The sequence below is a fragment of the Geotrypetes seraphini genome, chromosome 1, assembly GCF_902459505.1.
Source record: "Geotrypetes seraphini chromosome 1, aGeoSer1.1, whole genome shotgun sequence".
Classification (NCBI taxonomy): Eukaryota; Metazoa; Chordata; class Amphibia; order Gymnophiona; family Dermophiidae; genus Geotrypetes; species Geotrypetes seraphini.
The window spans coordinates 90481989-90507321 of record NC_047084.1 but is presented as its reverse complement, the minus strand read 5'-3'; the positions used below and the strand labels follow the sequence as shown (position 1 = coordinate 90507321).

General features: G+C 45.6%; 1 protein-coding gene across 4 annotated transcripts in view; it reads right to left on the bottom strand.

The window, feature by feature from the left end:
- SMAD2 (SMAD family member 2) overlaps positions 1-25333 on the bottom strand; it is a 276483-nt gene that overhangs the window by 69191 nt on the left and 181959 nt on the right. For all 4 annotated transcript variants that reach the window (XM_033934858.1, XM_033934870.1, XM_033934853.1 and 1 more), the window contains one exon: positions 528-602. In XM_033934858.1, coding sequence (XP_033790749.1) covers positions 528-602 — 75 coding nt within the window. The remainder of the gene's footprint in view (positions 1-527; positions 603-25333) is intronic.

Below are 25333 nucleotides of genomic sequence, written 5' to 3'. Positions count from 1 at the left end.
CCAGGCCAGCTTCTGTAGCTTAAAAAAAGCTTCATACATCATATGATTTGCAGTTTTAGGACTCGCGATTTTGATTATTCACGATTTCCTAAAACCGGAATCATCCCCACCTCTCTCCAGACCTTACCTGGTGGTCTAGTGGTCTTTCAGGGCAGGAGTGATCTTCCTACGCTCCTGCCCTGTGCAGATTCCCCATCCAAAATGGCTGCTGTAAGTTCCCATCGTAGTCCTGAAAGACCACTAGACCACCAGGTAAGGTCCGGGATGTCGAGGGGAAGGCGGGAGGGAGGCGGGGTGGGTCAAAGTCGGCCCAAAAGTTACTCGCGAATTTTCAATATTCGCAGGTCGGCTATGCCCCTAACCCCCATGAATATTGAGGGAGGAGTGTATTCCTGATGCACTAGAATAGAAAATGGTATCCTAGCATTTGTATAGTGAACAGTTTTTCATAATTTAAAATCAAACAAGAATTTTGATAAATTAAATTCATCCCTTGATATAAGCCATAATCTAAGGTTATGCAGTACCTGTGTCCATGCTCTGGTTCAACTGCTGATCACTTGTTTCTCCATCTTCACTCATATAGCCAGGTGGTGGTGTTTCTAAAACACAAAAAAAAATTATGTGTTTTACAGTTGCATACATAGTAGTAAAAATAAACAATAAAAAACCAACAAGCAAACTATAAGCAAATGCACGTGTGTGTGTTTGTGCATCATATATATGGGGTCAACATTCAAAGCAATTGAACAGGCCAGAAATGGCAATTGGCCAGTTAAAATTGCCTATTCAGGGCTAACCAGTTATATTTAGCAGCAATGGAAGATTAGGTTCTTACCTCTGGTAATCTTCTTTGTTAGTTTCTTACGGAATTCATATTAAAAGTGTTTCACCTCAACCTGCGAACCGGGTCTTGCAGAAATCCAGACTTTTCTTTGCACTGCTTCTCCCACTTACCGTATATACTCGAATATAAGTTGATCCAAATATAAGTCGAGACCCCCATTTTTCCCCTCAAAAGGAGGAAAAATGGGTCACTCAAATATAAGACGGGGGCTTAATATTCAAGTGCCATACCCTGCCAGGATCTGCACCCAGTGTCCTCTCCTTCACACCCTCCCCTGCCAGGCTCTGCACTCAACCCCCCTCCCTACCAGGCTCTGCTCCCATCCCCCTTCCCTCCCTGCCCTACCAGGCTATGCAGCCAGCCCCCCTCACTACTTGCCAGGCTCTGCACTGCACCCTGCCCCCCCCTGCCAGGCTCTGCACCCTTTCCCACCTCCTCTTCCACCTCTGGGGGTCTAGTGATAGGCCAGGACAGGAGAGATCCCTCCCGTCTCCCGGCCGATACAAATAATTTTTTTTTACTCCCCTCCCCCCCCTCTGCGTACCTTTTCAGTTATCTCTGGTGGCCCAGCAGTTCCTACCCTGCGCACCTCCAGCGTTCCCTGCCCTGCGCACCTCCTTCCGGGCTCACGGCACACAGGAGTGAACTTCTGGAGCTCCTGTGCCTCTCACTGAATTGGCTGTCGCCAGGTCCCGCAAGAACTGACAGCAGCCATTCAGCAAGAAGCACTGGGCCGCACAGGAGTTTCAGAAGCTCGCTGCTGCGTGCCTGTGCGCCACAAACCCCGAAGGATGTGCGGTCCTGCCCATACACTGCTGGACCACCAGGGATATCTGATAAGGTACGGGGGGTGAGGGGGGGAAGAAACAGAAAAAGATATGTGTGTAAAAGAAATTTATTTGTATTGGCCGGGCCAGGAGGGATCCCTCTTGTCCCAGCCTATCAGAGGCCGGCATCAAGTCGGGGAAGGGGGGGTTGGATGATGACCCGAATATAGGACGAGATGGCCATTATTTTGGCCCACAAATCTCGTCCTATATTAGAGTATATACGGTAACTACACGGGACTCTGTGTTCCTTAGCTAAGTCCAAACACCACTGAATAGAACTGGAACATAGCATAGATACAAAGGGGGCACAGAGAATTTCCCCGCTACACAACAGCATTCTGGTCTGCTCTGCAACAGAAAAGAACAATTAATAAACAGGCAACAAACACAAACTGGAAATCTACCTCCTATAAAGATATGGACATGCCTGTCAGAATGAATCCCCACAGAACCTGTCTGCTGGCTGGAAGATCCTGAGGCCTGAAAGGAGACATATCCGAGGCAGATATGAGGCGATACTGAGAAACACAGATTAGGTAAAGGGTGGGCAGAATGGATGCCATAAGGAATTAAGAAGATTACCAAAGGTAAGAACCTAATCTTCCATAATTCATACTAAAGTGACATACCAAAGCAATGGCAATGTCTAAGGTGGGACAGAAAAGCTTGCCCTAACACAAAGGCCCAAAATGCGGCATCAGACTGAGTCGCCACATCCACTCTGTAAAATCTGGTAAAGGTGTGACGAGATGACCAAGTGGCCGCTCTACAAATCTTGACTGGATAATCGCTCAAGACCACCCACGAAGCGGCAACACCTCTTGCAAATTAGTTTTGAGAGATACCAGACAGAGGCTGCCTGCCACAGGTGATGTAATTTGAAGAAATCACCATACGAATCCACTTGGCAATAGAGGCCTTAAATACCAGCCTGCTCTGCCTGGACTGGCTAGTTAGGACAAATAGATTGTCAGAAAGACAGAAGTCATTGATTCTCTCCAAGTAATGAATCAACTCTTCAGACATCCAGTTTTCACAAGATCCCAACCTTTTTATCCGATTCAGTGGAATGGAAGGCAGGCAGACGAACTTCTTGGTTGAAGTGGAATTCTGAAACTACTTTTGGAAGAAAAGAAAGAACAGTACGGAGAGCGACCCCAGCCTCCATGAACCTAAGAAAGGGTTCTCAACCAGAGCGAGCCTACAAGTCCGAAATGCACCAAGCTGAGACAATCACCAAGAGGAATATTGTTGACTGTAAGATCCAAGAGAGATGCATGCTTAAGCAGCTCAAAGGGAGCTGCCTTAAGCCCATTCAACACCACATTAAGGTTCCACGTTGGAAAGAGCTGACATGGGGCAGTTGCAGTTGAAGCGTTCCCCTGAAAAATCCAATCATGTTGGGGTGAGAAGTGAGTGAACTGGAACCGGAGTGTGCTCTGAAACAGGAAAGTCCTGCCACCAGGACCTTGAAGGAAGCCACTGGCAGGCCTTTTTCTAAACTAGCTTGCAAAAGAACTAGGATCATCATGATGGGAGCATACAATGACTCTACCTGGTCCCTTGCACACTATTGCACCATAGTAATTGGCTTCTTAGATTTCAAGAGAGTGGCAATCACATCAGAGTATCCGCGTTGTATCAAGGTCTTGTGCTCAAGAGCCAAGCTGTACGACCACAGCAAGGGAGTTCTCCATTGGAACAGGTCCTGACCAGTGTTCCCGCTAAGGTGCGTTGGCCTGCGCGCGCGCACAAAATATTACATCGCAGCGCAAAGTTTCTCTTCACAGCGCACACACGCGTCGCAAAGGTAAGGGGAGGTAAGGTAAGGGGACGCATTGGGGGGATTGCACTTCCCCACAATTGCCATGCTTCGGTTCCTCTTCTTCCTTCCTTCCTTCCCCCCCCCCCCCCCCGCGGGACCCTGCGGCACCATCAACTCTTACTCCCTCTAATGTCGGCCCTGCAGCTCCAGACTTCCTCGCACCTTCTCCCCTCCCCCTTTGGATCGCTATTATTTTAAATGTTATAGCCGCGGAGATGTATCCATCAGTGGAGATGTCTAACCTCGGCCTGCCCCGGAACTCTTACTGCAACAGTGACTTCCTGTTCCTGCCTAGACGGGCGGCTGCTGCAGTAAGAGTTCCGGGGCAGGCCGAGGTTAGACATCTCCACTGATGGATACAGCTCCGCGGCTATAACATTTAAAATAATAGCGATCCAAAGGGGGAGGGGAGAAGGTGCGAGGAAGTCTGGAGCTGCAGGGCCGACATTAGAGGGAGTAAGAGTTGATGGTGCCGCAGGGTCCCGCGGGGGGGGGGGGGGAGGAAGGAAGGAAGAAGAGGAACCGAAGCATGGCAATTGTGGGGAAGTGCAGAGCTGCAGGGAAGAGTGTTGCGGTACCCAGCTGGAGGGAGAAGGAAGATGAGGGAGGGAATTAAAGGAGATGCCAGGGCTTGGAGCATAGGAGGAAGGTATGCCAGTCTAAGGGAAAAGGAAGGGGGAGATGTGAGAGCATGGAGGGGGAACGAAAGATGGAAGAAAAGGAAAGGAGAGAGATGCCAGAGAATCAGGGAAGGGGAGATACCAGACTATGAGGAGAGGTGTGGGAGAGGGAAGGCGAGGAGAGAGATGCCAGACCAATGGGGTGAAAGGAGAGATGGAAGGGGGAGGCATACAGTTTCTGGAAGGGGCATAGAAGGAGAGAAGATGCCATATAGGGGAAGAGAGACGGCAGACAGTGAATGGAAGGAAGAGAGTTACAAGAAGATGAGGAAAGGAGAAACCACAGAAGACAAAGGTAGAAAAAAATTTCTATTTATTTATTGCTTTAGGAGACATGTGTCACTGTTTCTGTGAAGCATTGTATGCAGAGTCCAGCTTCTTGCTGGTTCAATTTAACCTTTGTCTATGTATTTTTATTTTATCCCCCCCTTTTACAAAACTGTGAAGCGTTTTTAGCGGTAGCAGCTCTGATGCTCAGAATTTTATGAGCATCAGAGCTGTTACCTCCGTAGCTAAAATCCACACTACAGTTTTGTAAAAGAGGGAGGGGTTAGTTTGTGATTACATATTCCTTACTAGGCGAAGGTGTTTTCTGTGTTCTGTGTGTTCGAAAGACATGGTTTTCTGTTAGGATTGACGGTGTAGGATTGATCTGTGCTGGTCTGGCTTGTTTAGTTTTACAATGGGTGTATTGATGTACTGCTCACTGCAATATGTAAGATGCTGCCTTTTCCTAGGTACTCATGTGTGACGTGTGGTTTGTTACTAAAAATCATGTTTTTCTTACAGATGGGGGGGGGTGCCAAAAAATGATGGGCCCCGGATGTTACATATGCTAGGTACGCCACTGTATGTAAAGATACCAGAAAGCTGGCGTAGCAAAAACTTCTAAGTTTTGAGTATTTAACCCTCCCACAATCTCACGGGCACTCGTTTCAAGTTTATTGAGATTTTGATTTAAACGCAATATCAAATATTTTCAATGCATATAACAAAAATAAATTTGGGGAAATAAATAAAACCATTTGAACCAGTGTTCCCGCTAAGCTGCGCTGGCGTGCGCTGGCGCACAAAATATTACATCGCAGCGCACACGTTTCTCGTCACAGCGCACGATCGGAAGAGGCGTACGGCAGATGGCAGGGCGGCGAGAGGAGAATCGGGCGAGTTGGCTCATAACTTGCTGGCGCCCGATATTTTTGGCTCACGGTGAAAAAAGTTTGCTCACAACACCCGCCCGCTTAGAGGGAACACTGGTCCTGACTAAGAAAGACTTAATGAAGAGAGAGCCTAACATAAAAACATACAAATTGCCATACTGGGACAGACCGAAGGTCCAAAAACCCAATATCTTATTTCCAACAGAGGCCATCCCAGATCCCAAGTAGTAAACCAAATTTTATGCTGCTTGTCCCAGGAATAAGCAGTGGATTTCATCAAGCTAAGCTATCTCAATAATGGCCTATGGACTTCTCTTAAGAAATCATCCAAGTCTTTTTAATTCTCATAAACTAACTGATTTCACCACATTATCTGGCAATAAATTCCAGAGTTTAATTGCACATTGTCCCTCTGAAGATGTACCAGATCCACATACCATTGCCAGCGAGGTCAGTCTGGCCAATAGAATCACCAGACTTGCATGAGCCACTATTTGACCCACCATAGGCCAAATCGGAAAATACATAAAGGAGCTCTCTAGTCAGCGAGGGCTGAACCAATGCATCTAGTCCTAGGCTTCCTGGCTCTGTACTGTGACTGAAGAAGTGCTTGACTTTGGAGTTTTTGGCCAAAACCATCAAGTCCATCGTTGCTCTGCCCTAGCGACTCAGTGAGACGAGACGCCCTCCGAGACCATTCTCCCGGGTCCAGGATTTGAGGACTGAGAAAGTCCACTCACACATTTTCTATGCCAGCCATGTGAGCTAGGGAACGAGCCAGAAGATGCACTTCCACCCAACGAACAGTCTCGAGAGCATTTCTGGATCCTCCTGTTGATTCACGTATGCTACTGCTGTGGTACAGTCAGAAAACATCCTTGCTGCCTTTCCTTCTAGGGCAGTGGTCTCAAACTCAAAGCTTTTGCAGGGCCACATTTTGGATTTTTAGGTACTTGGAGGGCTGCAGAAAAAGTAGTTAATATCTTATTAAAGAAATGACAATTCTGCATGAGGTAAAACTCTTTATAGTTTATAAATCCCTCCCCCCACCCAAAGGCCTGCATGTTCCCCCCTTCTTTGCAGCATCCTCCAGCTTCCCCCCGGCCTCCCGGTCTTAGTTTCAGCTAATTACTGCAGCCTGCAGAGAGGATCGTCGGTGCAATAGAGTTCCTTGCAGGCTGCCATCGGCCTCCGTAGCACTTTCCCTCTGCCGCAGTCCCACCCCTCCTCTGATGTCAGGGGTAGGATCGCGGTAGAGGGAACGTACTACTGAGGACGACAGCAGCCTGCAAGGAAGGCTACAGCCCCAGGATTCCTCTCTGTAGGCTGTGGTAATTATCTGAAGGTAAGAGCGGGAGGCCAGGGGGGAAGCCAGAGGACACTGCAACAAGTGGGCAGCACTAGTTCAGACTGCGGGCCACAAAATAGTACCTGGTGGGCCACATGTGAATGTGAAATCTCAGGTACTTCTGGTGTCCAAGGAAGATAGGAATATGAAGATAAGCCTCTGTTAAATCCAGTGAAGCCATAAATTCACCCGGAGCCACTGCTGCTATGACTGAACACAGCTTATATCTTAAAATGTAGAACCTGAAGGAAGGCATTGACTGAACACAGCTTATATCTGAAAATGTAGAACCTGAAGGAAGGCATTGACTGACTTGAGATCCAGGATGGGCCTCCAATCTTTCTTTGGTACAATGAAGTATAAGCAGTACCTTCCAGAGCCCAATTCACTGTTGGTAACTGGCTCTACAGCCTAAATGTTTAATAGACATTGCAGAGTCATCTCTACCTTCAAACGTAGGAAAGTCCAAAAACAAATCTGAAGGGAAGCAACAGAAATCTATTTTACAAGTTTTACGATTTGATGTACACGCATAGCGTATTACAAATTAAAAATGGGGAAAACTTTACATATAAAATATAACAATAGACAAACCTTTGGATAGTAAGACTGGTACAAAATGGAAGAGGGAGGAACTACAATAATTATAGTAAAGAGAGGACATGATGTCCAGCACCCATTGGTCTGAAGAGATCTGTTCCCATTCCTGGAGGAACCCCAACAATCAATATGAGGCAGTATGACAGAGACCCTGGTGTCACTGTGACTTCTTAGAAGTGGTGCTGGTGCGATAACCCGAAGCCTGTTAAGTGTCTAGGGTTGTTATATCATTGTCTGTAGCTCTGGGAATACCTTTGGCTGGATGAGCCTAAGGAATTACAAAGACTAGGGGACACTCGAAGTTACAGGGAAATACTTTTAGAACCAATAGGAGGAAATTATTTTCCACTCAGAGAATAGTGAAGCTCTGGAGCATGTTGCCAGAGGATGTGGTAAGAGCAGATAGCGTAGCTGGTTTTAAGAAAGGGTTGGACAAGTTCCTGGAGGAAAAGTCCATAGTCTGTTATTGAGAAAGATATGGGAGAAGCCACTGCTTGCCCTGTATTGGTAACATGGAATGTTGCTACTCCTTGGGTTTTAGCCAGGTACTAGTGACCTGGATTGGCCACCGTGAGAACAGGCTACTGGGCTTGATGACCCAGTAAGGCTATTGTTATGTTCTTAATTCTGGCGAAATCTGTGAAAGGGACTAAAATTACTGCGATCCCCTCTTAGGTCCCAATGGGGCCTGTTATCCATGTGGGATTTCAGATGTCGGTCCACAATACTGGCCCATAAGGTCATCTAACCCTTTGCCAAAAATCACTTGACACTTAAAAGGGGGTCTGCTGAGAGTTATCTTAGAGGCTGAATTACCAGCCTAGTGGCGAATCCAAAGTGTTCTTTGAGTCTACAAAGCATAGGCTGAAACTTTGCCTAGGACCCTAATGAGGTCATATAAGGCTTCAGTGACATAATCCACCTGAAGCATCAGCTGGGGACAGGCATAAAAGCATCTTGACGCAACTTTGTGCCATAAAGCAGGCAGTAGTCATGGCCTTAATACCTGAAGAAGCTACTTCAAAAAGCTTCTTTAAGACCAAGTCCACATAGCGATTCTGAGAATCTTTCAGCACCACTCCACCTTCACTCAGCTTGGTCAGCTGAGTCACTGCCGAATCTACCTTCGGCTGTCTAAAAAGCTGCTGAAAATCTGGCACCAGAGGATAAAGCTTAGCCATAGTCAGTCAGATTAAAGGAACTTTCAGGAGTCTCCCACTGCTCAGTAACCAGAGCTGAGAGATCTAGATGTGAGGGGAAAAATGACATCAGAGTATTAGAATGACTCATGACAGTACGTTGAGAGGTGGAGGACTGAGCTTCTAAGTTAAGTTCCTTTATGGTGTCTGTAATAAAATGGAACAGAGGCTGACTTAAACAGCTTGCGGACAGAAGGGTCATTACCCCCATCAGGGCTCTCCGAGACCACTTGGCTAATGGTGCTGCAAAGGATATCAATGTTATCCAGGGTGGACGTAGTATCCATAGCATCAGCGCACCTCGTCTGTGAGGACAGGGGCATGGGGAACCTGAATAGGAACCTCCGTAATCGAAGGCCCTGGCATAGATGTTTGCAATACAGAAACACAGAATATGAAGGCAGAAAAGGGCCAATGGCCCAACAAGTCTGCCCACTCGAAGAACACTGCCCCCTAAGCACTTCCTCGTAGTGAACCCACATGTTTATCCCATTTTTTCTTAAAATCACACATGTTGCTGGCCACAACTACCTGAAGTGGAAGATCATTCCAACGATCGACCACCCTTTCGGTGAAGAAATACTTCCTCATATCACTGTGAAATCTCCCACTCTTGATTTTTAACGGATGCCCTCTTGTTGCCATAGGTCCTGTAAGGAAAAAGATATATTCTTCCACCTCAATACGGCCAGTAACATATTTGAACGTCTCTATCATGTCTCCCCTCTCTCTGCGTTCCTCGAGAGTAGCTGCAACTTACTTAGACGGTCTTCATATGGAAGATCCTTGAATCCTGAGACCATCCTAGTGGCCATTCACTGAACCGATTCCATTCTCAACACATCCTTTTGATAATGTGGCCTCCAAAATTGAACACAATATTCTAGATGAGGTCTCACCATGGACCTGTACAACGGCATTACAACTTCAAGCTTTCGGCTGACAAAACTTCTTCAGATGCAACCCAGCATTTGTCTAGCCTTGGATGAGGCTTTCTCCACCTCATTGGCAGTCTTCATATCTTCACCAATGATTACTCCTAGGTCCCGTTCTGCCACAGTTCTTGTTAAGGTCTCTCCATTCAGGGTGTACGTTCTGCATGGGTTTCCACTGCCAAGGTGCATAACCTTACACTTTTTGGCATTAAAGCTCAGTTGCCATATTGTGGACCATTGTTCCAGTAAAAGTAGGTCTTGCATCATAGTGTACACTACGTTGCACAGTTTAGCGTCATCTGCAAATAACGCAATTTTACCTCGAATGTGCTCATCAGCTGCACCCCATAGGCTGGGTCTGTAAGAAACACTCTACATGAGCTGAACAAATTCGGGGATAAGCCACATCTCTGGGGTGGCATCGGCTCTCTGTGAGTCCAAGACAAAGACTGCAAGAGGTCCTCTGACTCCACACGCCTGTGCTTCGCATCACCGCCAAAAACAGGCACTGTGCGAGATTTTCTGCCCATTTCTCAGACCCATACAGGCCCTGGAGAACCCAAAGGAGGTGAGGCCCAAAGGTACTTCCCCCTCTTCTCAAAAGCTGCAGCCCGCAGTACACAAACACACTGCCGGCAAAGTGGCGCAATCCACATATGAATTCAAGTCTATGGAGGTGAAGGAGTCCGTCTCTGGCGATTTTAATCAAAATCAGTCACTAAATCGCTAAAATCCAAGATGTCCACTGCCAGGAAATTTGCGTCTAAAATGCCTCATGGAGACTGAATAAAAACACAAAAAACTGATTTAGAGTTTTGGGGTGTGGGAGGGAGACCAGACCCCTATCCCCATGAAAAGCTGAAAAACACTTTTTCAGACTCCCTCCTGATTCTCCCATAGAAGTAATGGGGCTATACTTACAATCTCCAAATGCCTGCCTGTCAGCACTGCCTGTGCAGCAGAAGCAAAGGGAAAGGAACATCTGCTCAAATTTTTTTCTGACAACAGTCTAATTTTCAGGATATTTGGGTTGCCAGTTGGATGGACCCGATAGACCTCTGCCCCCCATGCACAACTGGGGGCGGGAAAACACAGCCTGCACCTTTATACCCTGAGGGCTGTCACTCAGGGTGCAAACAGCCTGCGTTTAAACTTCTGACAAAGTCAAGAGATAAGCATGCTCCCAAGGGGACGTACTCTAAGCTCTGAAGGCGGCACACAGCAGGCTGGCTCCACAGGTCCATCTGAAGTTGCCCAGTGAAGCAGCAGTCCGTGGAACTGTGTCTTTTCCCAGGCAGAGAACCCCTCCAAAGGGATCTCGAGGCACCAAAGCCACCAAAAAGTGACAAACTTTAGCAAAAAAATAAAAAAGAAGCAGAGCAGATCAGAAAGACTTCTGCATGGTTTGTTTGCAGAAATGAAAACTACAGGAGGCTTTAAGTTCCTCATCTAAGTGGGAAAGAGCAGTGCAATTTCTGCAAGACCCAGTTCATAGAAAGAGGTGAAACACCTTTAATATGGATTCCGGAAGGGACGTAACAGAATAAGCAGTTAAGTGCCACTGAAAAATAACTGGTAAGTGCCAAACTGAAAATTGACTATTTTAGTGGTTTTCAGAGGCGAAGTTGGCACTTAACCAGCCAGATTAACCACATAAAATATGACCACATAAAAATCAGGCCTATCTTTTTGCGCTAACCCATAGCCGGTTATATGCTGAATAGCACACATAAACCAGGCTATGAAAAACAAAATGTATTTGGACCACAGTCTGGATGTGCTTAATGGGAGGCTCTGCAGAATCTTGCTGTGTTTGTTGGGCATAGTCTTTTGCCTGCAGGTTTTCCTTTGGTTCTTTGTACATTGCCAACAGCAACATAGTAATATAGTAGATGACGGCAGATAAAGACCTGAATGGTCCATCTAGTCTGCCCAACCTAATTCAATCTAAAAGTTTGTTGGGGTTTTTTTTTTCTTCTCCTCCTTAGCTATTTCTGGGGAAGAATCTAAAGCTCTGCCCAGTACTGTTCTTAGGTTCCAACTACTGAAATCTCCGTCAAAGCTCACTCCAATCCGTCTACACTCTCCCAGCCATTGAAGCCCTCCACAGCCCTAACGATCATATATAGACACAGACTGTGCAAGTCTGCCCAGTACTGGCTTTAGTTCCTCAATATTAACTATTATTTTCTGATTCTAGATCCTCTGTGTTAATCGCACACTTTTTGAACTCTGTCACCGTTTTCCTCTCCACCACCTATCTCGGGAGCACATTCCAGGCATTCACCACCCTCTCCGTAAAGAAGAATTTCCTTACATTGCTCTTGAGTCTCCCTCCCCTCAATCTCAAATTATGTCCTCTGGTTTTACCATTTTCCTTTCTCTGGAAAAAGCACAGTTACTTACTGTAACAGGTGTTATCCAGGGACAGCAGGCAGCTATTCTCACATATGGGTGACGTCACCGACAGAGCCCGGATGCGGACGCCTCGCAAGCAGACTTGCTTGAAGAAACTCGAAGTTTCGAGTCGCCCGCACCACGCATGCGCAAGTGCCTTCCCGCCCAGCGTAGGGCGCGTCTCCTCAGTTCAGATAGCTAGCAGAGAAGCCTACCAGGGGAGGTGGGTGGGTTGCGAGAATAGCTGCCTGCTGTCCCTGGATAACACTTGTTACGGTAAGTAACTGTGCTTTATCCCAGGACAAGCAGGTAGCCTATTCTCACATATGGGTGACCTCCAAGCTAATCAGAATGGGATGGTGGGAGAATAAATTTTGTAATACTGTTTGGCCAAACTGTCCATTCCGTCTGGAGAAAGTATCCAGACAATAGTGAGAAGTGAAGGTATGAACCGAGGACCAAGTAGCAGTTCTACAAATTTCCTCAATAGATGTAGACCTGAGGAAAGCTACTGAAGCTGCCATTGCTCTGACTTTATGGGCTTTGACTTTATTATGAAGGGGTAATCCAGCCTGGGCATAGCAGAAAGAGATACGAGCCGCCATCCAGTTGGAGATGGTATGCTTAGAAACATCCAACTTATTTGGATCGAAGGAGACAAAAAGTTGAGGAGCAGTTCTGTGTGGTTTGGTGCGTTCCAAGTAGAAGGCCAAACCACGTTTGCAGTCCAGAGTATGAAGAGCTGATTCTCCAGGATGAGAATGAGGCTTTGGAAAAAATACTGGAAGGACGATGGATTGGTTGAGATGAAATTCCGAGACCATTTTAGGTAGAAATTTAGGATTAGTACGAAGAATCACCTTGTCATGATGGAACACAGTGAATGGTGGGTCAGTTACTAAAGCTTGCAGTTCACTGACTCTTCGAGCGGAAGTGAGGGCTATGAGAAACACCACTTTCCAAGTGAGATACTTCAGATGAGCCTTATCGATTGGCTCAAATGGAGGCTTCATGAGTTGAGAAAGGACAACATTTGAGGTCCCAAACCACAGGACGCGGTTTGAGAGGAGGGTTAACATTAAAGGAAACGACTGGATGAGCAGAGAGGGGTTTCCCTTCAATAGGCTGATGGAAAGCCGCAATTGTACTGAGATGGACTCAGATAGATGTAGACTTGAGGCCAGAATTGGATAAGTGCAACAGTCCAAAACAGAAGATAAGGAGGAATGCTGAAAAAAACACCACGTAGGAAATCTAGTCCACTTTTGGTGATAGCATTGTCTAGTGGTAGGCTTCCTAGAAGCTTCTAAGACATCTCTTACAGATTGAGAAAACTGAAGAGGAGTTACGTTGAAAGGTACCAAGCTGTCAGGTGTAGAGACGACTACTGTATAACTGAAATGGGTTGGAACCTCTACAATGTAGACAACAGAACAAAAACACACAGGTTCCACATGCAATTGCAATAATCTTTCACCAAGAGGAAAAGACCTCAGAAGCCTGCACCATAAAGAATATTCAATTCTGACAATGGTAACTCAGCAGGACAGGTTCTCTATCATTGGTCTTAAAAACCTCTTGTGACCGATGGGAAAAATTTTTATTATGCGATTGTGTACTTAACACATATCTTGTAATCGGTACTTATGATTAGTAATATAATGCACTTATCTTGAATTACTGATAAGAGCCCAACGGGACCCGTTTCGCCAGGTTATTGGCTTCGTCGGGGGACTTTTTTGATAGCTGAAAAGCAAAAAAGAAAAAAGACAAGTGCTTGCACAACATTCTATCATTTAGATACATCTGAAATACGCGAAGTAGTACTCACTGCATTCAGTCTGAACTTGCTAGCACATCAAAAAATGGTGCCGGTACCTCTAGAGCGCCACGCATGTGTACTTAAAGGGACTCAGAATGACGTCACATACTAAGTTAGAGAAAAGATTAGAAAAAAGAGTGCCAGCCAATATTGCTGTTTAAACCCACGGGTTTCATGGATTTAAGCTGAAATGTCCATCTCGCTTCCCTCTGCAAGAGTTTAGTATGACGATCACCTCCCCGTTCGTGTTTACTTTCATGATCAATACACACACATCTTAACTGATGGAATTCATGTTTAAATTCAAGACAATGTTCTACTATGGGGGCATGAGGTTAGAAAAGCAAAAGGGAAATACGAAGAGGGGCTGGCCAGGGAGGCGAAAAACTTCAAGGCATTCTTCAGTTACGTAAAGGGGAAGCGACCAGCGAGAGAGGAGGTGGGGCCGTTGGACGATGGGGATAGGAAGGGAATGATTAAGGAGGATAAAGAGGTAGCTGAGAGGTTGAACACGTTCTTCTCGTCGGTCTTCACGAGAGAAAACACATCTAATATACCGGACTTAGAGGAGCTCATGAGTGGGGAACAGGCTGAAAAATTGGAGCACATAGAGGTAAGTGAGGAGTATGTCCTCAAACAGATAGACAGGTTAAAATGCGGCAAATCACCGGGTCCGGACGGGATCCACCCAAGGGTTCTGAAGGAACTAAGACAAGAAATAGCGGGCACAATCCAGGATGTTTGCAACCTATCCTTGAAAACTGGAGAGGTACCAGAGGACTGGAAATTGGCGAATGTCACACCTATCTTCAAGAAGGGATCGAGGGGTGACCCCGGGAACTACAGGCCGGTGAGCCTGACTTCAATTATAGGGAAGATGGTGGAAGCTATGATCAAGGACGGCATTTGCGAGCACATTGAGAGAAATGGCCTACTGAGAACAAGCCAGCACGGATTCTGTAAGGGAAGGTCGTGCTTAACGAACCTTCTGTACTTCTTTGAGGGAATAAGCAGTCGGGTGGACAATGGGGAACCCATCGACATCATTTACCTCAATTTTCAAAAGGCTTTCGACAAGGTGCCACATGAAAGGCTGCTTAGGAAGCTGTGGAACCACGGGGTGGGAGGGGATGTGCACAGATGGATCAAGCACTGGTTGTCGGGTAGACTGCAGAGGGTCAGAGTAAAGGGCCAATATTCTGACTGGCAGGGAGTCACGAGCGGTGTGCCACAGGGATCGGTGCTGGGGCCGTTACTCTTCAACATATTTATCAATGACCTGGAAAAGGAGGCAAAGTGCGAGGTTATAAAATTTGCAGACGATACCAAACTGTGCGGCAGAGTTAGCTCCAGGGAGGAGTATGAGGACCTGCAAAGGGACCTAGACAAGCTGGAAGACTGGGCAAACAAATGGCAAATGCGCTTTAACGTGGAAAAATGCAAGGTCATGCATATAGGGAAAAAGAACCCGTTGTTCAACTACAAATTGGGGGGGGCATTGTTGGGAGAAAGCAGTCTTGAGAGAGACTTGGGTGTGCTGGTGGATGCATCACTGAAGCCATCTGCACAGTGCGCAGCGGCATCGAAAAAAGCCAACAGGATGCTGGGCATCATAAAGAGGGGCATAACAACCAGGACGCGGGAAGTCATCATGCCACTGTATCGAGCGATGGTGCGTCCACATCTGGAATACTGCGTTCAATATTGGTCGCCGTACCTCAAGAAGCACATGGCGGTACTTGAGAGAGTCCAAAGGAGAGCAACGAAACTGGTAAGTAGGCTGGAACACTGCCCATACGCCGAGAGGTTGGATAGGCTGGGGCTCTTCTCTCTGGAAAAAAGGAGGCTCGGGGGTGATATGATAGAGACCTTCAAGATCATGAGGGGCATAGAGAGGGTGGATAGGGACAGATTCTTCAGGCTGAAGGGGACAACGAGGGGGCATTCGAAGAAACTGAAGGGAGATAGGTTCAAAACAAATGCAAGGAAGTTTTTTTTCACCCAAAGGGTCGTGGACACTTGGAATGCGCTACCGGAGGAAGTGATCAGGCAGAGTACGGTACAAGGATTCAAACAGAGACTGGACGGATTCCTGAGGGATAAAGGGATCGTGGGATACTGAGATAGCTAAGTATAGAAACCCAACCAGGTCGTGCATGTGCAAGACCGGAGGGCTAGGACTTCGACTCAATAGGAAACCAAGGGGCATGGGGGCCCCTTCTGGTGATTTAGACAGGTCATGACCTGTTTGGGCCGCCGCGGGAGCGGACTGCTGGGCGGGATGGACCTATGGTCTGACCCGGCGGAGGCACTGCTTATGTTCTTATGTTCTTATGTACTAAACTCTTGCAGAGGGAAGCGAGATGGACATTTCAGCTTAAATCCATGAAACCCGTGGGTTTAAACAGCAATATTGGCTGGCACTCTTTTTTCTAATCTTTTCTCTAACTTAGTATGTGACGTCATTCTGAGTCCCTTTAAGTACACATACGTGGCGTTCTAGAGGTACCGGCGCCATTTTTTGATGTGCTAGCAAGTTCAGACTGAATGCAGTGAGTACTACTTCATGTAAATATTGAGACAATTGTATTTCAGATGTATCTAAATGATAGAATGTTGTGCAAGCACTTGACTTTTTTCTTTTTTGCTTTTCAGCTATCAAAAAAGTCCCCCGACGAAGCCAATAACCTGGCGAAACGGGTCCCGTCGGGCTCTTATCAGTAATTCAAGATAAGTGCATTATATTACTAATCATAAGTACCGATTACAAGATATGTGTTAAGTACACAATCGCATAATAAAAATTTTTCCCATCGGTCACAAGAGGTTTTTAAGACCAATGATAGAGAACCTGTCCTGCTGAGTTACGATTGTCAGAATTGAATATTCTTTATGGTGCAGGCTTCTGAGGTCTTTTCCTCTTGGTGAAAGATTATTGCAATTGCAGGTGTAGAGACAAAACAGAGATCCTTGACTCTGTGTAAGCAGAGAAGGAAAAATGGTAGAAGGTATGGCTTCCTGGTGCTCAGTTGAAGTAGAAGGGAGTACCAAGGTTGTCTTGGCCACCGAGGAGCAATGAGAATCATGGTGGCATGATCGTTCTTCAACTTGACCAGAATCTTGAGAATGAGAGGGAATGGAGGGAATGCGTAGAGGAAGAGATTCATCTATTCCAGAAGAAAAGAATCTGCCTCGAGGCGGTGAGGAGAGTATATCCTGGAGCAGAACTGAGGCAGTTTGAAGTTGTGGGGTGCCGCAAAGAGGTCTATCTGAGGGGTTCCCCGTTGTGAAAAAATTTCATGAAGAGGTAAGGAATGGAGAGTCCATTTGTGAGGTTGTAGAAGATGACTCAAGTTGTCTGCCAAGCAATTCTTCGCCCCTTGAATGTAGACAGCTTTGAGGAAGGTGTTGTGGCGGATTGCCCAGTCCCAAACCTTTATCGCTTCTTGACAAAGGGAGGCAGAGCTAGTCCCTCCTTGTTTGTTGACATAATATATGGCGACTTGGTTGTCCATCTGGATGAGGACCACTTGGTCGTGAAGATGTTGAAAAGCGTTTGAGAGCCTTGAAAATCACTCTGAGTTCCAACAGATTTATGTGACATTGACGATCCGTACTGGTCCAGTGGCCTTGAGTATGGAGACAATCTAGATGAGCACTCCAAGCGTAGGTCGAAGAGTCTGTCATGAGGACCTTTTGATGAGGGGGAGTTTGAAAAAGCAAGCCTCTGGAAAGATTGGAAGAGAGCATCCACCAACGGAGAGACTTCTTGAAGGAAGGAGTGACTGAAATGTGTCGGGAAGGAGGGTCGCAAACTTGCATCCATTGAGATGCCAGGGTCCACTGAGGAATTCTGAGGTGAAGTCTGACAAAAGGAGTCACGTGTACTGTGGAAGCCCACTGCTATTGATAAAACCTGACGGATTTTTCACATGTCATTCTGGTTTATAAGCAAGCCTTGTGTTATTGCTTATCAGTTAAGTGATTGCAGTTTCATTCTAAATGCAGCTATTATTTTCAGCCGATATGTTAAACCTTTTCTCTTGTACTGATGTTCACATATACTTTAGTCTGAATTGCTGGAGCCTAAGCGGCTTAGGTCTTTCTTTCCTGTCAGCTTACTGACCCATGGCGTTAGTATATTGTTTACTACAGTTCTATGTGTTCTTGCAGATCTGTACTGTGGAGGCCATGTGACCCAGAAGTACCATCATGTGTCTCGATAAGATGGAAGAGTGGGAAGAGCTGAAGTTGAAGAGCTTCCAGACGTTGTTGTGGAAGGAATGCTCTGAGTTGGACATTGTCCAGAACAGCTCCAATGAATTGTAGAGTCTGTGAGGGCTGAAGTTGAGATTTGGGAAAGTTGATTTCGAATCCCAAACTTTGCAGGAACCAGGTAGTCCGTTGGGTCGCTACAATAACCCCTTGAGATATGGAATCTTTGATGAGCCAGTCGTCGAGGTAGGGAAATACCTGAAGACCATGATTCCGGAGAGCTGCCGCTACCACTACCAGGCACTTGGTGAACACTCTGGGAGACGAGGCCAGACCGAAGGGTAGTACTCTGTATTGAAAATCTGAGATATTGAAGGGAGGCAGGATGAATGGGGATATGAGTGTAGGCCTCCTTGAGATCCAGAGAGCATAACCAGTCGTTCTGCTCGAGAAGGGGATAAAGAGATGCCAGGGACAACATTTGAAACTTTTCTTTGACTAAAAATTTGTTGAGAGCCTCGAGATCCAGGATGGGTCGTAGATCGCCCATCTTATTCGGAACAAGGAAGTAACGGGAGTAAAACCCCCTGTTCTGCTGTTCCAAGGGTTCGATGGCATGGAGAGAAAGCAGAGCTTGAGCTTCCTGAAGAAGAAGGACGGTCTGGGATGGATTGGAAAGATACTTTCTTGGAGGAAGCGCTGGTGGAACCTGAGTGAAATGAAGAGAGTATCCTTCTCTGATGATGGTAAGCACCCAGAGGTCGGATGTAATTATCATCCATCGGTTGTAAAAATGATGGAGACGACCCTCCTATAGGGGGAAAAGGGGTAGAGACAGAACGGTGGAGCTTATGCTCTGTTGTAGCCTTAGGTGTAGCAGAAGATTGGGGTTACTGTTGCTTCTGAGGCTGCTGTTTTTTCACAGGAGGGCGAGTATAAGGAGCCGGCTTTGAAGCAAAACGCCTTTGATAGATAAGAGCAGGGCATGCAGGCTTGGCAGGAGCTGGCTTTGGCTTAGGTCTGACTATAGAAGCAAATGATTTTTCATAGTCAGATAATTTCTTGGTGGCTGCCTCGATGGATTCATCAAAGAGGTCGTTGCCCTCACAAGGAATGTTAGCCAAGCGGTCTTGAAGGTTAGAGTCCATGTCAATGGTACGAAGCCAGGCAAGATGACGCATAGTTACAGAGCAAGCAGCCGCTCAGGCAGATAACTCGAAGGCATCGTAATATGATTGGAGGAGATGCAGACGTAATTGAGAGAAAGAAGCAATGACTTCCTGAAACTCAAAATGCATTTGGGTATCCAAATAATCCAAAAACTTTGGAAGAAGAGAAAGAAGAAATTCAAAGTAAGTGATGAAATAACAATTATAATTGAGGACTTTAGAGGACATCATAGCATTCTGGTAGATGCGACGTTCAAATTTGTCCATAGTTTTCCCTTCCCTTCCAGGGGGGGATGGTGGCGTAAACCTTGGAAGGATGGGACCTTTTCAAGGAGGATTCGACCAGCAGGGATTGATGAGATAACTGAGAATTTTCAAACCCTTTGCGATGCACAGTCTTATATCTAGAGTCTAATTTTCCTGGAACAGCAGGTATGGAAAAAGGTATTTCCATGCAACAACCAAAAGTCTGATTCAAAAGCTTCCAGAGGATGTGATAGGCCAGAGCACATTACAGGGGTTCAAGGAAGGTTTGGATAGGTTCCTAAAGGATAAGGGTATCGAGGGGTACAGATAGAACTAGTGGTAGGTTAGATAGAACTAGAGGTAGGTTATAGAAATAGTCAGAAACCACTTCACAGGTCACAGACCTGATGGGCCGCCGCGGGAGCGGACCGCTGGGCGCGATGGACCTCTGGTCTGACCCAGTGAAGGCAACTTCTTATGTTCTTAAGAGACTCTGCTGGAGGTTGAGGAAGATGCATGACTTCGCGAAACTCCTTAGAATATTTGGAGCCAGTATCCAATTGAACATCCAAGTCCACAGCCATCTGTCGCAGGAAAGACGAGAAAGATAGCTGATCTGCCAATGCTTTGCCTCGAGAAGGACTCGAGGACGTCGAGGCAGCCTGTGTTGAAGAAGCTTCGGCAGGGAAAAAGGCATCAAAGGAACCTGGTGACTTGGACGAAACAATCGAGACTGAACATCCTCGAGGTCTGGCATCAGAGACCTCGAACGAGGAGTCGGTGGTCTGGTCGAGGTTGGAGTAGATCGAGGCTTCGAGGAAGAAGGTCAGTCGTGAGACGAAGAACCATGCCTGGAAGGATGCCTCGATGAAGGTCTCGAATGTCGGTGAGAACTGTGTCTGGAACCAGATCTTGAGGATCGAGGAGACTTTGCCTCGGAGACGTGGGCAGCTGAAGCCGATGTAGGACTAGAGGCTGTAGATCGAAGTTCCAGAGGCTTGGTGGAGGAACCTTGATGCACTCTCAAAGACTCTGCTCCTCGTATAGAATGTGAGGATTCTCGTTGAGGCACTCGCAAAGAATCTGCTCCTTGCTTTACGTGCTTGGATGCCAGACCAGACACTCGCAGAGACTCTGCTACCTGCAAAGAGTGTGCAAATTTAGACTGGGGCAAAGGAAGCGGCTCGACCTCGCAGGAGTCTGCTGAATGCCCAGGCTGGATAAGAGGAAGCAGTTTGGGTCCCATGTTAGTAAGGAACTGAATAAACTGCTTCTCTAACATGGTCTGGAAAGAATCCGGCAAGGATGGATCCGCGTCTGAAACCGGACCACCTGCTGCCTCATAAGTTCTACTCCAAGCATCTCATTACTATGCCACCTCAAATAAAGCTGGACATCAATTGGCCAACTACCTGAAACTAAAGTCGGAAAAGAGAAATATTCCAGCCATCAAGGCTGCGTCCAATGAGATTCTAACGGACGATCAAGATATTTGTCGTCAATTCCACTCCTTTTATAAAGATCTTTACACCATGGAATCACCACCTCTTCCGCTGATAGAGGACTACCTGCTTCATTTTGTTGGTCCTAAATTGGACGATACTGATGACAAGATTCTGTCTTCTCCATTGAACATAAGAGATCTTACTGAAGCTTTAGGATCAATGGCTAAAAACAAGGCTCCTGGCCCCGATGGCCTCTCAGTGGAATTTTACCTGGCTTTCCAGGAACGTATTCTACCAGTGTTGTTGAGTTATTTAGCTCATCTAATGGATCAAGGCACTGCGACAGGATCTTTCACAGAAGCGGTGATCATTGTTTTGCTGAAACCAGATAAAGATCCATTGTATGTCCAACACTATTGCCCACTTTCATTAATAAACGTGGACGCTAAAATATTTGCGAAAATTCTGGCCTCAAGATTACAACTAGTCCTGCCTAAGTTAATCCATATCGATCAAAATGGCTTCATGAAAGGCCGACTTGCCAGTGATAATTCCAGGCTGTTTTCTCATGTCATCTCGCAAGCTTCTCGTGCAGACTCCTCGTACGTTGCCATGGCCATAGATGCTGAGAAGGCCTTCGATCGAGTAGAATGGTCCTACATGTTTAAGATCTTGTCTTGGTTCGGCTTTAGTAACTCCTTCATCTGACCGATACAAGTCCTGTATTCTAATCCAGCCACTAGGCTTCAAATCAATGGAGTATTCTCTGATATGTTCTCACCATCAAGGGGCACTAGACAGGGTTGCCCATTATCTCCATTGTTCAACTTAGCGTTGGAACCCCTGTTGATTGTCATTAGAGCTGACTCCTCCATCAGTGGATTTCAAGTGAATGCTATGATTGTTAAATTGTCAGCTTATGCAGATGATATTCAACTATACACTACATTGGAGTCCCTTCCTGACGTCATTCAAATCATTGATGCATACTCCTCTATATCTGGGTATAAACTCAATATGACAAAAACGAAGTCATGCCGCTCTCTGGATGGCCTTGTGGAGATGTCATTCGTGCACTACACCTCAAATACGCCCCAACCAAATTAAAATATTTGGGTGTGTATTTTGGTCCATCGCTAGAGGAAACTCAGGAATACAACATCTCTTATATCATGGATATTATTCACTCTACTACTTCCAGATGGTCACCTTTGACATTATCATGGTGGGGTCGATTGGATTCCATAAAGATGGTCCTTGCACCTAAAGTCACATATGTTCTCTCTATGCTACCATTTCTCCTTCCAATTGTTGCTTACAAGAAATTTGAATCTTCTTTGGTCAAATTCCTTTGGAAAGATAGGACCCCTCGCATAGCTCTTAAAAAATTAAAATGTACCAAAGACAATGGTGGGGTTAACTTTCCTAGCTTTTATGAATACCACCTGGCCTTTCTATGCAGACAAGGTTCACAATGGCTTGAAACTTCAGATCCCACCTTGATGCCAGCTTGGTTGAAATTGGAACGTGCGCTGCTTCCAATGAGCATCTAATGTATGTCCCCTTTACTTCTGCTAATAATGCTCTGAGTACTAATATCATTTTGACTTCTACAAAAATAGCCTTGAAAGAGTTGGATAACATTGCTCCTGTGCCCTGGAATTCTACTACTAATTCTTCTCTGTGGCGTAACCCACTTCTACTAATTCAGGGGCGCTATATTGAATGGAAATCCTGGCGCAAGAAGGGTATTTGGTCCATAAGACAGTTGTTTTCAGATTGCACTTTTATTAACTACTCTGTCTTTGCTGCGACTTACGGCTTAGATTCAACCCAATATTATAAATGGTTACAAATGAGGCACTGTATATCGACTTATCTTCAGAAGACTAAGTTGTCCTCGGACCTTCCCACTATCTTACAATGGTCCACCTCGATCAACTCTCAACCTGGTCAGGCATTGGCTTGGTATAAATTGTTGCATAAGCAGAAATTCCCACCTCCTCATGCTCTTTATGATATTTGGGCCCGCGACACCTTAATGACTGCTGAAGCCTATGATTGGGAAAATACATGGTTAACCTCGTTTAAAGCCCTCAAATCGACCAACATTATGCACACAGTTTTATTTTTGTACCATCGAGCATATTGGACGCCACTAAAGCTGTCGAATCTTGGAAATTCAGTTTCGAACAAATGTTGGTCCTGCTTGCAAGAAATGAGTACTTTAGATCACATGGTCTTTAATTATCCTCAACTGACCTCATTCTGGTCTGAGGTATGGTCCACCATATGTAAGATACTCCCCATCTCTGAAAAGATTTATTTGGCAATTGTCATATATGGGGCGGCTGCCTTCCAGATTGCTCAAATGTCTATTCTCATTGCAATTAAATCCATTTTGTCCAATTGGAAAGATTTTTCGACTTTACATCATAATTCCTGGTGGAACACTGTCTGCTTATATTCCAAATATGAGCTTATAGCCGCAGAAAAGACTAACTCCTATTATTCTAATTGTAAAGTGTGGTCCTTTGTTATGTCCTATTGTAAATCTGAATAGCTGTTTTTCACTTCATTTCCTTTTGTTCTTCAGCTGCACCTTCCTACATGCTGATTTGAGTCTACTTGTATATTTGATTCATAGATTACTATGTATTGTGCTCCATGTACAATCTACAAATTTCATGTATGTTTGCATATCTGCAAAACACAGTTTGTTTTTTCATTGTTTTTGTATTCTGTATATTTCTAAAACTTAATAAAACTGATTGAACACACACAAAAAAAAGATTTTGTTCTACGTTAATACCTTTCAAGTACTTGAACATCTGAATCGTATCTCCCTTGTCCCTCCTTTCTTCTAAGGTATACATATTCAGGGCTTCCAGTCTCTCCTCATACGTCTTTTGGCGCAAACCTATCATTTTCGTCATCCTCCTCTGGACCGCTTCAAGCCTTTTTGTATCCTTCGCCAGATACGGTCTCCAAAACTGAACACAATACTCCAAGTGGGGCCTTTCCAATAACCTGTACAGGTGCATCAACTCCTTCGTTCTTCTACTGGTTACGCTTCTCTTTATACAGCCCAGCATCCTTCTGGCAGCAGCCACCGCCTTGTCGCACTGTTTTTTCGCCTTTAGATCTTCGGATACTATCACCCCAAGGTCCCTCTCCCCATCCATGCACATCAGCCTCTCCCCTCCCAGCATATATGGCTCCTTCCGATTATTAATCCCCAAATACATTACTCTGTATTTCTTTGCACTGAATTTTAGTTGCCAGATTTTAGACCATTCCTCTAACTTTTGTAGATCCTTTTTCATGTTTTCCACTCCCGCCTGGGTGTCTACTCTATTACAAATTTTGGTATCATCAGCTAAAGGCAAACCTTTCCTTCTAACCCTTCAGCAATGTCACTCACAAACATATTGAACAGGATTGGCCCCAGTACCAAACACTGAGGGACTCCACTACTCACCTTTCCTTCCTCCGAGCGACTTCCATTAATCACCACCCTCTGGTGTCTGTCCATCAACCAGTTTCTAATCCAGTTCACCACTTTGGTTCCTAACTTCAAGCCCTTCAAGTTTGTTCAAGAGCCTCCTATGAGGAACCGTGTCAAAGGCCTTGCTGAAATCTAAGTAAATTACATCTAGCATATGTCCTCGATCCAGCTCTCTGGTCACCCAATCAAAAAATTCAATCAGGTTCATTTGACAAGATTTACCTTTAGTAAAGCCATGTTGCCTCGGATCCTGTAACCCATTAGATTCTAGGAAATTCACTATCCTTTCTTTCAACAACACTTCCATTATTTTTCCAACAACCGAAGTGAGGCTTACCGGCCTGTAGTTTCCCGCTTCATCCCTGTGACCACTTTTATGAATAGGGACCACATCCACTCTCCTCCAATTCCTGGGAACCACTCCCGTCTCCAGAGATTTGTTGAACAAGTCTTTAATAGGACCACTCAGAACCTCTCTGAGCTCCCTCAGTATCCTGGGATGGATCCCATGTGGTCCCATCGCTTTGTCCACCTTCAGTTTTTCATAAACACTTTACTGTGAAAGGCAAAGAATCTACTCCCATTTTCCAATGTAACTTTGCAAGACAGTCTTGGTCCTTCTCCAGGATTTCTTTCGTGAACACAGAGTAGAAGTATTTGTTTAGCACGTTTGCTTTTTCCTCACTCTCCATATATCGGTTCCTAGCATCTTTTGGTTTATCAATTCCATTTTTCATCTTCCTCCTTTCACTGATATCTGAAAAAAATTTGTCTCCCTTTTTTACATTTTTAGCCATTTGCTCTTCCACCTGCGCTTTCGGCAGACGTTATTCTCCCTCTTGGCTTCTTTCAGTTTCATCCGGTAGTCCTTTCTGTACTCTTCTTGGGTTTTTTTTATATTTCAGGAACACCAACTTGTGCCTTTATTTTCTCTGCCACTAGTTTGGAGAACCATGTCGGTTTCCTTTTTCTCTTGTTTTTATTTATTTTCTTCACATAAAGTTCTGTAGCCATTTTTATAGCTCCTTTCAGCTTAGACCACTGTTTTTCCACTTCTCTTATGTCCTCCCATCCCAACAGCTCTTTCTTCAGGTAATCTCCCATTTT